Here is a 16,874-nt window from a genome sequence, read left to right on the forward strand (position 1 = left end):
TCGCCTGGTTAGTCTGATTTATGAGCTGAGGTACGGATGGTTTTGATTTCCTTGGTTTATATGAGATGCGTTGCTTTTAGATGATGTTCTATTTATTGTCCTTAATTATTATTATTTTTTACATAAACCGCCCAGAGTAGTGCCTACCATTACGCAGGCACTATCCTAACTTATGCTTTCCTTAGGATTCTGGGTCTCTCCGCTGGATTTGGATGGGAGAGCCCTTCCACTAGATGACACCATCCCACAGAAAACTGCCCCCCAAAAAAGCAAAGTGGGTGGTTTCCTCACTGAGAGACCAGAACAAGACCGGGACGTCTTCTCTAGTTCCCTCTCGTGGCCCCTTCGGTTGTTGCGTTTTCAGTTTTTGACACAAGCGGGGGAGCTGGTTGGCCCCAGCAGGGCTGAGGGCTGCATTCTGCCTCTCCCTGGGTTGTCATGAAGCCAGCTAACAATATTGCAGCTGAAGGAACTTTCCGATCCTTCAGGGAGTTCCTTTCTTCCTACATTTCTCGTTAGCCCTCCTTTAACTAATTTTCTGCAATGAAGAAGGCAACGACATCTCCTTTCAAAGGGGGGGGAGGGGGAGCACTTTTCCACGGGATGACCTGCTTGTTCACCTTCCAGGGAGGATCTGGGGTGAATGACTTTTTACAAAAGCAGCTTTCCAAACTCTGGAAAGAACCACTAAAAGTAATAATACAAAGAAGGTGTGCAGTCAAGACAATATGGACATCTGGCCACCCTTTCCAGGGTGTCCAAGGGACACAGCACTCAGAGGCGCCTCGCCAGGCCCTGGCAGAGGAGGTGCACCTGCAGCTTGCCCAAGGCCCCATGGGCTGGAGCTTCTCTGGAGCAGGCTCAGCATGGAGTGCATCTCACCCCCTCGGGCCCTCCGGCCAGAAAGCTCTCCCACTCAGCTCCCCAGCCAGCGTACTGGACCGAAGAGGTTTCTGCAATACCTCTCTTTTGGAATTCCTGCACCGAGAAGCCACCACACACTCTGGGAAATGGGAGGTCAAGGAACTGAGAGGACCTTTCACCCCCATACTCTCCTCCCACCCACCCCCCAAGACAAAAACGTAGATGCTTTTTCTAAGCATTGCTCACCAGAAGCCGTCCGAACACTTCTTGTGGACTTGGAAGCTTTACTAAAAGGAGAAGAACAGGGGTCGAGGGGGGGGGAGGATGTTAGTGATGCAAGCCCTGGAATCATGGAAAGGTTTCCCACGATTCCTCATCTCCTTCCCAGGTCTAGTCACTAGGATCCTTCCAGCAACGGACCGGGCTCCTTCGGAAAGCCACAAAAGGACATGGAGGTCTGGGGGGGGGCGGAGGTGGGCCTGCTCCTTTCTGGAGCGCCCCGGACTCCCCTTGGCCCGAGCTTTCACTGAGAAATAGGAGGATTCCCCTTCCCTCCGGGCTCAAGGAACGGCGAGTCTCCTTCAAGCCCAGAGGCCCTGCCTTGCATCTTATCACATTGATCTCTGGCCCCTCTGGGGGTGCTCTGGCCTGGGTTTTCCTGGGACATATGTCTGACATTGGCCCCTGGAAGGCTCCCCACCCACCCGAGACCTCTTCAGCGAGGCATGACCTCTCCAAAGGAGAGAGGGATCCATTCCTTCCCATGGGAAGTGAGGTGAGTGCCAATCCCACCCAGCCATGCACAGTTCAAGCCCAGGGGACTGCCTTTGGTACCCAACCAACCCACTGACCAACTGACCTACTCTGCAGGATCCCAGGAAGAGGACGGATCCTTCCGGCCGAAGGGCGGCCAACTCCTTCAGGCATCTGCAGAGCGGGGTCAGTGCTGGCGTGTATTCCGGAGGAAGCAAGAAGGATAACAGCTTCGGCCACAGAGCCTGCCAAGAGGAGAGAGGGGACCGTCAGAGAATCAGAGCCCAGCCTCGGTCTGGAGTAGCTCGGCATCACAGATTGGGGCCAGGCTGGCGTTCTCTTCCCCGAGTGTCGTAGGATTGCTGGGAAATAAAGCGCCCCCCAGGCTAAAATGCCAGCTCTCTCCCCGCCTGACCTCACCCCGAGTAGGAAGAGGGGTGAAACTCCTCCGGTCTTCTGAAGAGCAAATGCACCCAAGCCACTCACTTTAAACATCCCGGTGGCCGAAGTGTTGACATGTTCCAGGACCTCAATGGACAAGTCCTGGACATCGGCTTCCCTTGGCATCAGGCCTCTGGCACTGTCTCCGACCTGCCGTACACAGACACACAAGAACCACAGAAACAGCAAGGTCAGGAAACGAGAACCGTCTCCAGAGAAAAGGCCCCCCCTCCCAAAAAGCGCCCCTTCACCCACGGGGAGTGACACAAGCACAAAGCTTGCGCACCTCGGAAGCTTTTGAGCCAGACGGTGGTGGCGGCACCTGGAGGAGGTGCCCCTGTGCCAAGGTGCAACCCAGCCAAGGCTGGAACGAAAAGGAGGGACTCGGACACACACACACACACACAGATGGGAGGGCCTCTTCCCCACCCAGCCGATTCCAAGAGGGGCTCGACTGCACACCCACCCCTGCACAACGTTTCCAACCAGCGCACTCTTGATGATGGAGGGATGATGGGACACCTACTAGAGCCCAGAGCTTGGGAAACGTCTTTTGGAATGGCAGGAGGCAGGCGGTCACGAGACAGGCAGGCCCAGAGAGGCCTCCCGATGGCCTTGGAAGGGGTCCCCGAGTCGCCTCGTCCCTGCCAGAGGAAGGATGTCTTGGGGCTCTTTCGTGCTGACTTACCCCTTGACTGGTACGAACGGCGACCTGACGGAAGAGGTAGGTGACCATCTCCCATTCCAGACATCCCTCGACCTTCGGGGAGCTCAGGAGCTCCTTCAGGAAGAACAGGGTCGCTTCCCTCGCCTGGCAAAAAAAGGGAGGAAAGTCATCTCGTCGCTTGCCTCTCCGAGTCTACTTCCTGTGCTGAAGAAACCCCATTTGAGGCGGGATCCGGAAGCCCCTAAAAGCGCCTTGGGAGGAGAGCTGCTGGTCCCGCCGGCCATTCCTTCTGCAAGACCAGCGCCTGCTTCCTGCCAGGGAACGTTTCTGAGGACTGGAATCTCCTTCTCTTGGCCTTTACTCTCTCTGTTGAGCAGACTCAGGTCGTGCAGATGTCTCCTGGCTGTGGCTCCTGTTTGGACTCCCTGGCAATTTCACTGGGGCCCCGGCAGGGATTCGTTATTGCCAGAGTTTGGACAATTATTATTATTTTTTTTTGGTATGCTTTTCTTTTTCCTCCCTTCCTCCCTCCCTCCTCCTCCTCCTCCTCTTTCTTTTGGATTATAGAGCTAACATCACACAGACAGAATGGTCTTTTTTACTATAGTCCAAAAAGAGTACATTTCTTTTTGGTTGGGCATGGAAACCACTTTCCATCCGGACTGCATGGTTTCCTCTGAATCCCCTCAATGTTTGGGCCTCACCCTTTGTCTGTGTCGGGTTGCAAGACGTTGCTTTTACTCCTAGCTTGGAAAGCCAGAGAGACCTTTCTGCCTTGCACCCACGTCTCTATGCCCTCGTCTTCATCTCAGCTCATGACGTTCTCCTTGTGGCGATGGGATCCACCCTTCCTCTCCATGACGTGAAAGAGGCTGGAGAGATCTCCAGATCACCAGAAGGGAGAGCAGCAAAGCTCTTGGGGAGTGGGATGATTTTCAGGCTGCTCTGGGATGGGGTGAAAACTGTTCCGCATCCCTGTGTCAGCTGGAGGATTCTGGGCAGTGTAGCCTAGTGATGCCACTCTTATGATATCTTTCTAGCACCCCACCCCTGGGGCATGTGGAGAGAAACCAACGGGGGCTTCCGTTTTGGGTGGGAGGGATCACCATCAGAGCCTTCTCTAACTTACCTTGCTGAACGTGGACTTTTCAAGAGTCCGGAAGACCTTCTTGAGGTTTGGGGGGTGACAGTCCACGCAGCCCTCCAGGAACAGATAAAGTCCCTAAAAAGAAAACACGGGTGGTGGTGGGGGGAGAGAAGTCAGTGTCTGTTTGGTGCTGTGCCTTTTCTCAGCCATGCAAATTGAGCCCCCGGGGCTGAAGAGCAGCACGACCGCTTCCTGGGCAGGACAGTGGTCAAGGCCCCAGAGAAGCCTGCAAGGGGGCCCTTCCTAAGGGGGCCCTTCCTGTTCTCCCAGAGCTCAGAAAGGCTTTCAGGAGGGGGGGTTGGACTACCATCTTTTGACTCTCCCACCCAGCAACAGTGGTGCTCTTTATGGTGCCTCGTGCGCAACTCTTGGCGCTCAGGGCCTGTAAACGTCTTCCTAGGTCTGGAGCCGTTTCACTGCCCCCTCAACCCCAAAAATCCCGGCGTCTCCACTCTCCTCTGTAGGGCTGCCTCTGCCAGCTTAAGGGATGGCCTGGCTTTGGTGATCCAAGACAAGCCCAAGCAGGGAGACCCTGGAGAGCACCTCTGTGCCATCATCCTCCCGAGCGCACACATCTCCAAACAATGTCTTCCCGCCTCCCCCATGACTATCCATTTACTTTGGCCATGAGGGGAGCATCCACCATCCTGCTCTCCTTGATGACATCCGGGAACTTCCTTAGTATTTCGTCCTGCTGTGGCTGGTACCGAACGAGAACGGCCAACATTGGCCACCGAGCCTTCAAAGCCGCCTCGCTCACCTGCAAGAGAGAGAAATGCAAAGAACCTCCTTAGGGTTCGGTCCCTCAATCAATGCAGGGAAACGGATCCATCCCCAGAGGAGAAGGAATCTCATCTCAAGCCAGGACAAGCTTGGCTGGCCTTCGTCAGAAACCAATGGTGACTGTAAGATCCCGGCACTCTGGACAGACAGGATTCTTCCCAGCTGTGCAGTCACCGGGCAAAGCAGCCGATCATCCGGACGCTTCACGATGACCAACACAGGAGCAAAAGAGGGGCTGTGTATCTTTTTCATTCTTTTTTTGCAAGGCATCACTGGGAGGGGAGAATCAAGGTTGCCCCCCCTCCGCCCAATGGAAGAGCAATCTTTGCATTGCAGCTCCTTCCCCAGCAACTATTCCGAGTGAGGGCACTACGTCTCGCCTTCCCTCCCGATTGGCTTTGAGTCAGAGGGAAGGCGCTGCTCCCCCTTTGTTGGCCCTTCCTGACCAGAGCCAAGGCAAGGGAAGCCCTTTCGTGTCAGAGACACGAGCCTCTTCCTGTGCAGGGAGCAGCAAGACCGAAAAAAGACTCCCCTCTCCCAGGCTGGCACGACTCCTTCTACCTGATACAACCGGAAACTCACCCAAATTGAAATAAAAATGAGTTTGCTTACATTTCTGTCCTCCTCCTGCTGCCAGTATCCACTCAGCCGCTGGTAGATGGACAGGAGGGGACGGCAAAAGCTGGACTCCGCCTCCCGAGGGTAGTGGCACAGCCTCCAGTTCTTATAATAGTGGGCGACGGAGACACACATTTTCTCCACAGCTGTGAAAGAAGAGGACGAAGGTGAAAGCCTGACCCCTGAGGACCTTCCCTGGGGTCAGAGACATGGAGCTTCTAGCAGGCGGACAGGGTTTGACCCTTAGGGGAAATGGACCGGATCCTTCCCCATTGCTCCTTTCCCAAACCCGCTTGGCTTTCTTTTGCAGAACCCTCGCTCGACCTGCTCTACTTGCCCCTTGCACCTCGTGTGTTGCTTTTGGTCTCCTCCCCTTCTAACACTTGGGGTTAAACTGAACAATCCATTTCTCTGCCCTTGAAGAAAGCCGTTTGTCTCTTCAAAAGCTGGAGCAAGTCTCAGGAAAGTCACCGGGAAACGCAAGACGGGAAGAAGACGGGAAGATGGGATGGTGGGGAATATGCCAATGACCTCGGCACAGAAGTCTGTACTTTAAGGAGAAGAGGGGCTCCGTCTAGAAAGGCCGTCAGACGGATAGGAATGGGGAGGACTCTTAGGCCAACTCCCGAGGAAGAGATCCGCTTTCCCACTCACCAGAACAGATGGCCACCTTCTCTCGGCTTCCCAGGTCAAGGATCAGGATGACCTGAAGGTAAAGGAAGCTGGTAATGATGTAGGGGACGGTCCGGAGAGCTGCAAAAGGAGAAAAAGACCCACACCATGATCTACTCATTCATTTCCATCAAGATGTGATGGGGAAGAAATCAAACAGGGTAGTGAAGCCCAGCAGGAAGCTTAAGAGGCACAACCCAAACACTCCTTCGAGGGAAGGCAACGGGCATTCTGAGGAGGAGGAGGATCACGCTGTAGCCGCTTTCTGCTACAGCTCAGTGTCAACATCACTCCGGGGCAAGCTTGGGCGAGTCTTTTTTGAGACCCAAGGTAGAAGCAGAGAAAACAGCAAGGCGAGGGGGTCCGGCAGAAAAGACACCACCCTCTACCAGGGATTCAAGAACAAACAAGGAACACTGGGGAAAGGGTGGGCTTTCCTGCAATTAGTCGGACATTGTGCAGTTGGGGAAAAGGGGGTCCCTTCCCACTTCTAATTTTCATGGAGGTCTCATGAATTTGGCACCTTTGGTCCAGCTTCTTCAGTTCACTAGTCCTCCCCCAATCCCCCTCCCCGCAAGCCATCTGGGAAAGGAGGACATCAAAACCCACAACCATGGAAGAAAAACTCGAGAGGTGCAGACCGTAGCGAGAGCTGAAGTTCTCCAGGGTCTTCAGCAGCATGGGGTGGGGCGGCGTGTCCACCTCCTTTAAGATGTTCTGGAGGTATCCCATGACCTCATGGAAGTGGCCTTTGGCCAAAGACAGAAGGAGGTCGCTGGCTCTCTTGCTGCGTTCCTCCGGAGCTCCCTAAACAAGCAGATCAGGTTGAGGCATCATTACTTCCTTCTTTATCCCCTTGCAAACTTGAAATAGGGGACGGGCTTTCGGGGAACCAATGAATCCAGAGGTCAGGAATGTTTTGGCTGTCCGTGGCCAGAATCTCCCATCCAGCCAGGCTGGTAACGAGGGCGGCTGGGGGTTTCTCAGAACCATCATCTTCAGAAAAAGATACTAACTTTCCTAAACTCTGGATTGATTCCATGATCCGACCCTGGCTAGAAGTGCTGGTCAAATGGCCCAGCGTGCACAATCCTTCCGGCCGACAGCAACCAAACCCAACCCTGCCCCCCAAAGCCAATATTTTAACTAAACTATCTTTTGTCTTACACCACTGACTAAATATTACTAGTAAGCACCAAAACAAATCTGTTCCCCAGGCTTGCCCTCATCCGTTTCCTATCGTCCGGTACCCCCCCACCCCCATTGCTGAAAGAGTAAAAAAGCACGCATACATATATGTATAATCCCCATTATTAGTCCTAAAATAATGTAATCTTATGCCCCATGTATATCGTGCATAGATGTTTTTGCCCCATGCATATATCATCATAGACATAATGCTCTTAATCGTACTAATTACATGTCACTACATACAGTACAGTAAATTCCCCACCCCATGGATAACAAGCATGCAAATACCTGCTTAATCTTACAGAATCCTTGCCCTACCATCAAATATTCTATATTGTACCCCTCCTGAGAGGTCAGCAATCCTTGCATGAAAGGTTTATCATGTCCAGCTTCAGGCTCTTATATCGAGGTTGCATCACAACTGTATTTTCCAAGACCTGTGGTTGTTAAGTCAGGCACATTATGTCCAACTCCGCCCACTCTTATCCTTCCAAGACCACCCGTGGTTGATGAGTATGCTACATCTCACCCATGACCCCACATTCCTTGGCCCCTTCGGCATTTAGTACAGTGGTGCCTCACTTAGTGATGTTAATTCATTCCTAAAAATTTGTTGCTAAGCGAAAACATCGCTAAGTGAAACACGGTTTCCCATTGAAATGCATTGAAAACCGGATAATCCATTCCAATGGGAACAAATTGCCATCCTTAAGCAAAAATCGCCATAGGAAACATCGCTAAGTGAAACACGGTTCCCCAATTGAAATGCATTGAAACCTATTCAATGCATCTCAATGGGGGGGGGACAACAACAAATTAAAAAAGAGTCAGAACAAAGTCAAATTTGTTTAACAAAGGGCTTATTAAGTGCACTTTATTGTTTGAAACATTTTAAACAGTAAACTTTAACTTAAAAACATTTTAAAAACAGCAAACATGAGGCTGTTTAAACCATCGTTATGCTAATCAGGTGACCCAAAATTTAATCGTTATGCGAATCATGGTCCCAACCATCGCTAAGCAAAAATCGCCCATAGGGACCATCGTTAAATGAAGCGCAAAAAGGCTCAGAAAAAGTCATCACTAAGCAATTTCATCGTTAAATTGAGCAGTTTCCTAAGCGAGGCATCACTGCATTTGTTATCTATTTTCAACTCTCTGTACATTTCAAGTGCCCAACCATTACAGTGCACCTAGTCCATATTATCAAGGTGTTTACTCTGCTAGATATCCCATGTATTACAATCTTTAAATGCTCATATGACATAAAACGTCTAAAAAACCATCAGTTTCACAAAAAATACCGAGAACAACAAACATTTTGTTAAACATTCATTGCAAACGACCCCTACCCTGTATTTTCGAGTAACAGGACACCCAACCCGAGCCAACTCTAACACAACAAGCAATATAAGCTATAGCCTCACCCCAAGAAAAAAAGACAACCCCCCAGCCGAGTACAACATAGAAATTCCACCATAGCCAGAGTCTAATATATAAGCCAACTCACCCCCACCCCAGTTAAATCTAAATAAGCTCCCCACCCATGCAAGGTACTGACACTCCTCCAGCAGATCTTTCCAGAAGACATAAAGGCCCTTTTCCAACACTGCCTAACAACCACCTACTTTCAGTAGGATAACAAGTTCTATGAACAGACAGATGAAGTGGCCATGGGGAGCCCCCTCAGCCCAGTTATAGCAAATTCCTACAGTGGTACCTCGACTTACAAACTTAATCCGTATTGGAACGACATTCGTACGTCAAAAAGTTCGTAACTCAAAGTACCATTTCCCATTGAAATGCATGGGAACGGAATTAATCCATTCCAGCATTTGAAAAGGCAAAAAAGCAGGGGGAAAGGGCTGGAAAATTGAATTTCCAGGCCTTTCTCCCTGCCTTTTTGGCTTCGGAGGTCTCAAAGGGCTTCCTCCGATCTCGGGGGGAAAGCCCTTTGAGAACAAGGTCAAGGCTCTGTTTCCAAAATTTTTTTGCCTATGGGGCTGTTCATAAATGGCTCCCTGCAAAAAGGCAGGGAGAAAGGGCTGGAAATTCGAATTTCCAGCCCTTTCTCCATGCATTTTTGCCTTCGGAGCTCTCAAAGGGCTTTCTGCCCAACATCGGAGGAAGCCCTTTGAGAGCCCTGAAGGCGCAGATCGTGGTGGCAGGGACCCCCAGGGAGGTCTCCCATGGTGGCAGGCAAGCCCTGGGAGACCTCCCTCGTGGTCCCCGCCGCCGTGATCGGCAGCTTCGGAACTCTCAAAGGGCTTCCCCCCGACATCGGAGAAAGCTGTGTGAGAGCTCTGAAGGCAAAAAGGCAGGGAGAAAGGGCAGGAAATTCGAAGTTCCAGCCCTTTCTCCCTGCCTTTTTGCAGGAAGCCATTTACGAACGGCTCTGTTAGCAAAAAAAAAAAAAAAAAAAAAAAAAAGGCACTGACTTGCAAACAGAGCCTTGACCTTGTTCCCAAGTCAAGCTCTGTTCGCAATTCGATGCCAATTTTTGCCAACGGAGCTGTTCGTAAATCGAAAAATCCGTATCTAGGGACGTTCAGAAGTTGAGGGTTGACCATACATGGAACATTTCAAAAAACAGGCCCTGGCTTCGGCACTCTTCACACCCACAGTCTGGTTCCGATACGTGGATGACACCTTCGCAATTTGGAACCACGGTGAAGAAAAACTGGAAAAATTTCGAAACCATCTCAACAGCATCCACCCAATTATACAATTCACCATGGAAAAAGAAATAGCGGGCCAGCTCCCTTTCTTAGATATCGTGGTCATACGCAAAACTGGCCTCCTATTGGGACACAAGGTCTACAGAAAACCCACACACAGAGACCGGTACCTACACAAACACTCCAACCACCACCCACGAAAAAAACAGGCATAATCAAAACTCTGGTAGACCGTGCAAATGGGAACTGTGAAGCTCCATTTCTCAGCACCGAACTCAACCATCTGAATTGGGCCCTATAGGCGAATGGCTATTCCAAGAATGAAACCAAGAAAACAACACCAAACTGAAGAGGAAAAACAGGCACCCACAAATAAAGTATTTCTGCCTTACATCAAAGGGGTAATGGACCGCATGGGGAAACTTTTGAAAAAACACAGCCTACAAACAGTATTCAGACCCACCACAAATATTACAGTCAGCAAAGGACAAAAGGAAGCCCCTCACCACTGCAGGAATATACCGGATACCTTGCCGTTGTGGACAGGTATACAGTGGTGCATCGCAAGACAGGCGCTCCATTTAACGACGAATCCACATTACGACGAGGTTTTTGCGATCACAACAGCGATCGCAAAACAACATTTTAATGTGGGAATTTCGCTGCGTGATGATCGGTTCCCTGTTTTGGGAACCGATTTCCGCTTCCCAATGATCAGCTGATCGTCGGGTTTTCAAAATGGCCGTCGGATGCTCAGAATGGCTCCCTGCTGTGTTTAGGAGCCATTTTTCGCTGCACAGACACCTGAAAATGGCCGCCCCTATGGAGGATCTTCGCTGGACAGTGAGTTCTTAGCCAATTGGAACGCATTAAACAGGTTTTAATGTGTTTCAATGGCTTTTTTATTTTCGTTTAACGACATTTTCGTTCTACAGCGATTTTGCTGGAACGAATTAACATAATGCGAGGCACCACTGTATATTGGAACCACAAAACACAGCTTTCACACCAGAATCAAACAACATGAGAGACACTGCAAACTAAAACAACCGGAAAATATCAGCAGTAGCTGAACATTCCCTAAAACAAACTGGGCATGAAATTCTATTTCAAAACACTGGACTACTGGACAACACCAGCAAGCTTTATGTTAGACTGTACAGGGAAGCCACTGAAATCCATAAGCACCAGCAGAGCTTCAACAAAGAAGAGGAAAGTCGATAAAACTTAATAAGGCTTGGCTCCCAGCACTGGAAAATACAGCCTGCAAAAGGTCAACCAACTCTACCCAGCCAGGAGAGCCAGGGGTGATTGCACAAAAAAAGACCAGCTAAAGATACCCATCAATCACAGTGACAGATAATCTCTCCCTCTTATCATAACAATACATCCACAACAAAAACACGCTGATCACCATCATCAACCTATCTCCTGAATAGGACAAAAAGCTGTTCCCACAGCTATAAATGCTCAACTATCCAGCAAACAGCAACAGAGCATGGACTGAGTTCCTACTCCAGTCCTCTGAAGATGCCAGCCACAGAGTATGGCGAAACGTCAGGAACAACAACCTTCAAAACACGGTCAAAGAGCCTGAAAAACCCACTACAACCACATATAGATATCGTTTCCTCTTCTTTTCACTTTAAAATACTGATTTTTCTTGATTGCAAAAGCATTGACACTCTGATGTATAACTGGATTGATAAGGATGCAGGAAAAGAATCTACAAATTTATTTTTTCTTAAATAACTATATTAAGATATATTGTTAGCAACTTTGGACTTTCATCTATATAGGTAATAGATAAGAATATATAATTCTTAAACTTGAAATGTTTCATGTTAAATATAATAATAGAAAATGCTTAGTGAAAGATAAATATAGGTGTAAGATTATACTTCAGATAATGTATGTATGTTAATTATTATAAATCAGGAAGGTGTTTACTAAACTTAATAGTTGAAGCATTGATACAAAATATACTTACACATACAAACATACATACACATACACACACACACATATTAAAAAACTTTTATTACATCACAAACAGACATAAAAAACAAACAAAAACCTATATGCGGGAAGGTGTTTTCCATACAATCATATCCAATATATAGTCTGACTACATAAACCATATTGCCCTACTAAGATATTTAAACCATATTATAGATACACACAAACATATTAAAAACTTTTCTTACATCACAAACAGACATAAAAAACAAACAAAAACCTATATGCGGGAAGGTGTTTTCCATACAATCATATCCAATATATAGTCTGACTACATAAACCATATTGCCCTACTAAGATATTTAAACCATATTATATACTGTATACACACACACATATTAAAAACTTTTCTTACATCACAAACAGACATACAAAATAAACAAAAACATATATGCGGGAAGGTGTTTTCCATACAATCATATCCAATATATAGTCTGACTACATAAACCATATTGCCCTATTAAGATATTTAAACCATATTATATTCTCCGTTTTAGAATATAATATGGTTTAAATATCTTGGTAGGGAAATATGGTTTATGTAGTCAGACTACATATTGGATACAGTGGTGCCTCGCATTCCGACGTTAATTTGTTCCAGCTAAATCGCTGCAAAACGAAAACGTCGCTATGCGATATTAAAAAGCCCATAGAAACGCATTAAAACGCGATTAATACGTTCCTATGGGCTTAAAACTCACCGTTCAGCGAAGGTCCTCCATAGCGCAGCCATTTTTGGTGGCTGTAGAGTGAGGAATCCATCCCAGAAAACAGCGGGCGGCCATTTTGTTTACTCAGCGGCCATTTTGATACTGCCAATCAGCTGTTAAAAAAATCACCGCTTTGCGATGATCGGTGCCCGAAGCAGGGAACCGATCATCGCAAAGTGAAATTCCCCCATAGGGAACATCACAAAGCAATCTCTTTTGCAACTGCAAAAAATGTGTTGCAAAGTGATTTCATCGCTAATCAGAGCGATCGCTATGCGAGGCACCACTGTATGTGCATGGAAAACACCCCTGCACATATATATATATGTTTTTGTTTGTTTTGTGTGTCTGTTTGTGATGTCATAAAAGTTATTTTTTTAAAAAAAAATGTTAGATCCTGCCTTTCAGACTGTCCCCTCCTATCAGACCTGCCCTCTGGAACGATGGAAAGATTGATAAAAGCCATTGCCGAGATGCCCTCCTCTGCAGCTCCAAAGACTCCGAAGACAACTTTCCAAACAAATTGCTGTTGATTGTGAAAAATTGCCTCTTACCTCTTTCAGCATCTCTTCGGTCAACAGAGGGACCAGCAGCTTCGTCTTGCTCTCTCCAGCTGTGTGGAGGAGATCTTGGGCAGCCACATCAGCATCTTCCAGGCCCTGCAGCTGGATGCTAACCTGATGCTGAAGCTCTGAAAGGGAGAACATGGGATCGGTGGTTACCAATAAGAGAGTTGTAAGCCGCCCAGAGACCTCTGGGTAGTGTGGGCGGCATATAAATAAATAAATAAATAAATAAATAAATAAATAAATAAATAAATAAATAAATAAATAAATAAATAAATAAATAAATAAATAAATAAATAAGAGGCGCAAGGAACAGAGTCTGGCAAATCTGTCCTAAGATGGTGGGCTTGGAAGGGCTGATGAGACCATCCAATCCAACCCCCTGCTGGACCTGGAAGCCAAGCCCTGGGAGGATAGACTGAAAGAACCCCCTCCCTCCCGCCCTCCTTCCGCCCCCCCACCTACCTTTCTTTAAGTGGCCCTCCATATTGGACCACTTTGGCCCCAGAGGGGCCCTGGCTGCCAGATGGATAGGATATATCAATAATTAAACTAATAATAATAATGATAATAATATTGAAAATAATAATGATAATAATAATATTGATAATAATAATAATGATAATAATATTGATAATAATAATAATCAGAATAATAGGAATCAGAATAATAATAATCAGAATAATAATAAGAATAATAATAATAATCAGAATAATGATAAGAATAACAATAATTTGAGTGAACTAAGCAAAAAAAATGGTTCTTTGCTCAGGACCGCATTCACTCTGAGGGAAAATTTTGAGGGGGGGACAGAGGGCTTGTCTTTCCTCTATGACATGTCTTGATGACCCAAGCTGGCCAAGGGGGGCAAGGCTGCTGGCCTGCAGGCTGCTTTCATCATCCTTAAAACCATTATGATCTGGCCTGTTTACTGCCCCCTGTTTACCACAACATCCCACCCCAGGAAGCCTCTGGGACGCGTGAGGAAAGCCCAAGCGGCTTTTGCCTCTCAGGGAACCAGACCCGGGAGGCCAAGTCGGCTTCCATCGTTCCAGGATGTCCTCTCAGCAGAAGAGGCTGCCCGGCCCTTTCCTGACTTATATGTGGGTGTGAGGTCTGCTCCTGGTCCTCTAAATAAAACCCACAGTGGTCCCAGCCAAGCATTTCTAGTCCTTCTCTAAGGGTCTGACTCCTCTGGAGAACTGAACAATTCAGCATGGCTGGGGTTTGATTCACAGCCCGTCTTGCGTCTCAAACCGCCATCGGTGCTCACACGGGAGCCCTGGGTTGCTTCAAGCGTTCACCGCTCATCCTTGCTGCACCGCAGGGAGACTTCCCGTGCCCAGCTCCCTCCCTTCCTCTGGTCCTGCCTCTTGGCCGCTACTCCTTCCTGGGCCTGCCTCTGCCGATTCTTTCCTGGTTGGCAGCCCCGAGGGCTCTCCGACTCCAGGGCGAAGGGGATAGGGGGGGGGGGAGGTGCACCCAAGAACCCAGGAGAAGGTTGCCTCCCTGGGGACGCCCAGGCAGCACAGGGAGAACTCCAACAGATGAGTCCCAGAAATCCCCTAAATGGAGCACAACGCGGATACGTGTGGCCAGAAAAGAGTCCCAGGGCAGGGTGGGGGGTGGGTGCTGGAGGGTGGGGGAAGCGTTGCAAGTGTCCCCCTGATATGGTTCTAGAGGAGCCAGGGAGGGGGTACGTGCCCCAAAGAAACACGCCAGGTCTTGTTTGCAGACAAGCGGGGTAGAACTTCCCAGGTTCAGCCCAGGAGCCTGTCCGAGGATCCTCCCCCCCAGTCAAACCTGAGACAACTACATTTCTGAAAAAGCTTTTTATAGAAAAAGAACATGATGGAAAGGTCCTTCCTCGTTTCAGAATACAAAATATCAAAGGTCTGAACAGTCGTTTTGCAAAGCACGCCACGATTCACAACTGAGAAAGAACCCCGATAGAATCACACACACCCCAATCCGTTACTTCTCTTCCTTACTCTTAAGTAAGGCATACAGGACTGACCTCATCTCTGGGGACATTAACTAGTTTAAACTAATTTGAAACCCGATGTCACCAGAGAAACGTCATCCCTGCCCGCGTTACTTGAAAAGAAGGGAAAGGGGGAATAGATGGGTGGCGGGACTGATTTGGGAGTTCACCGTTGTCACGTTCCCGCGTGGCCCCTGGTTGTTCCACCAAGCGAAGGGCTCACAGTATGTGTCATTCAGCTGCCACTGGTTGATGACATCAACACTGTTTATCTTTCAGAACCAAGCAGACATTGTTTATTGTTACAGATGATGACAGTACAAGCAGTGTTGTTAACTCTTAACCAGACATCCGCCATTCTCCTCCTCCTCCTCCTCAACCACCACTCTCCCTCACCCAGATTCCAGCATCTTCAAAACTCTATTCTCTCCCTCTCTTCCTCCTGCAGAGACTCTGGTGACTCCACCTCTAGAACACTCTCATTGGTCCATGCAGATATATCTCGTTAATATTCATTATCTGGGTGGATGCCACTACCATTCATGCTGGTTGCAATGCTTGCCCAGAAAGCTTGGAGGGTCTCATCCGGCCATGGGGACACATGCCTTAGTGACCTGCTGGCTAGAGCAGGGGTCCCCAACCTTTTTCACCCTGCGGACTGCCTGGGGAAGGCGAGGCATCCCCCGCACCCATCTGCATGTGTGAATAAGTGTGTGCGCTCTCTCTCAAGAGCGTGAGCACAAATGTGCGAGCAGCGTGCCACTGTATGCGCCTGCGCAAAGCACGGGGGTGCTCGTGCGCATGCAGAAATGGCGATGCAGCGCTCGCACATGGCGCAGGGGCGCTCATGTGCATGTACAGTGCAGTGCTCACATGGGGTGTGGGGGCACTTGTGCACATGCACAAGCAGTGGTGCAGTGCTTGCATGGGGTGCAGGGGCGCTCATGGATATGCGCAAATGCGGTACAGCACTTGCATGGGGCGCAGGGGCTCATGCGCCTTTTTCTTGGGCCTACCACCTTCGCAGGTGCATCTGATGGAGACAGAGGAGAAGGTCTTCTCTGTTGCTTGTCCCAGACTTTGGAACTCCCTCCCACTTGAGGCTAGGCAGGCCCCATCTTTGCTGTCCTCCTAGAAGCGAGCCAAGGCCTTTCTCTTCAGTCAAGCTTTTCCTCCCTCATTGGCTGAATGGATGATTCTGCCTTTCTATTTTCAATGTGTTTTCCAGTTGGCATTTGTTGACCTTGTAGTGTGTACTCTTTGATCCTTTTCAACCTTTGTATACCTTTTGGATTTAGTTTTAAATATTATATTTTAATGATGTGAGCCACCTTGGGTCCTTTTGAAGGAGAAAAGCATGGTAAAATATTTTAAAGAAAAAAAAATAGCAACAGAGGAGAGGGCCCATTTGAATCATGCCAGCTTTAAAAAAGGAGAAGGTCCCAGTGACAGAGGGGGGGAAAGCCACTTTGGGAGCAGAAAAGACGGGAACTAATTGCAAGCAGGTTTTGTATCATGCGGTCAGTCAAAGACTTGACATTTCACCCCTTTTAGACGTAGTGCAAATCCCACAGCATTTGACCATGTCACCTACGTATGGTGCTATTAATGAACCCTGGTGCTCGCCTTCTTCCCCATTTTCATTACACTCATAGACAGCCAAACATTACAGAGATCTTTTCATATGTACTGTACTAATGTTACCCTGGGGAATGTCCCACTGGAGCTTCGGCCATTCGTCGTATTATTTTGTTCCAAAATACAGAACTGAGTCTTGATCT

The 16,874-nt window shown here is 48.5% G+C and overlaps 1 protein-coding gene across 1 annotated transcript in view; it reads right to left on the minus strand.

Annotated features, from left to right (window-relative positions):
• LOC140702436 (maestro heat-like repeat-containing protein family member 2B) overlaps positions 1–13,596 on the minus strand; it is a 30,566-nt gene extending 16,970 nt beyond the window's left edge. The window contains 12 exon segments of the mRNA XM_078381051.1: positions 1,111–1,151; positions 1,724–1,862; positions 2,104–2,208; positions 2,747–2,869; positions 3,855–3,947; positions 4,492–4,632; positions 5,407–5,468; positions 5,928–6,026; positions 6,587–6,694; positions 9,352–9,439; positions 13,098–13,234; positions 13,575–13,596. Coding sequence (XP_078237177.1) covers positions 1,111–1,151; positions 1,724–1,862; positions 2,104–2,208; positions 2,747–2,869; positions 3,855–3,947; positions 4,492–4,632; positions 5,407–5,468; positions 5,928–6,026; positions 6,587–6,694; positions 9,352–9,439; positions 13,098–13,234; positions 13,575–13,596 — 1,158 coding nt within the window.
• Between the last annotated feature and the right edge of the window lie 3,278 nt (positions 13,597–16,874).

This window comes from Pogona vitticeps, chromosome 12 (assembly GCF_051106095.1).
Source record: "Pogona vitticeps strain Pit_001003342236 chromosome 12, PviZW2.1, whole genome shotgun sequence".
Classification (NCBI taxonomy): Eukaryota; Metazoa; Chordata; class Lepidosauria; order Squamata; family Agamidae; genus Pogona; species Pogona vitticeps.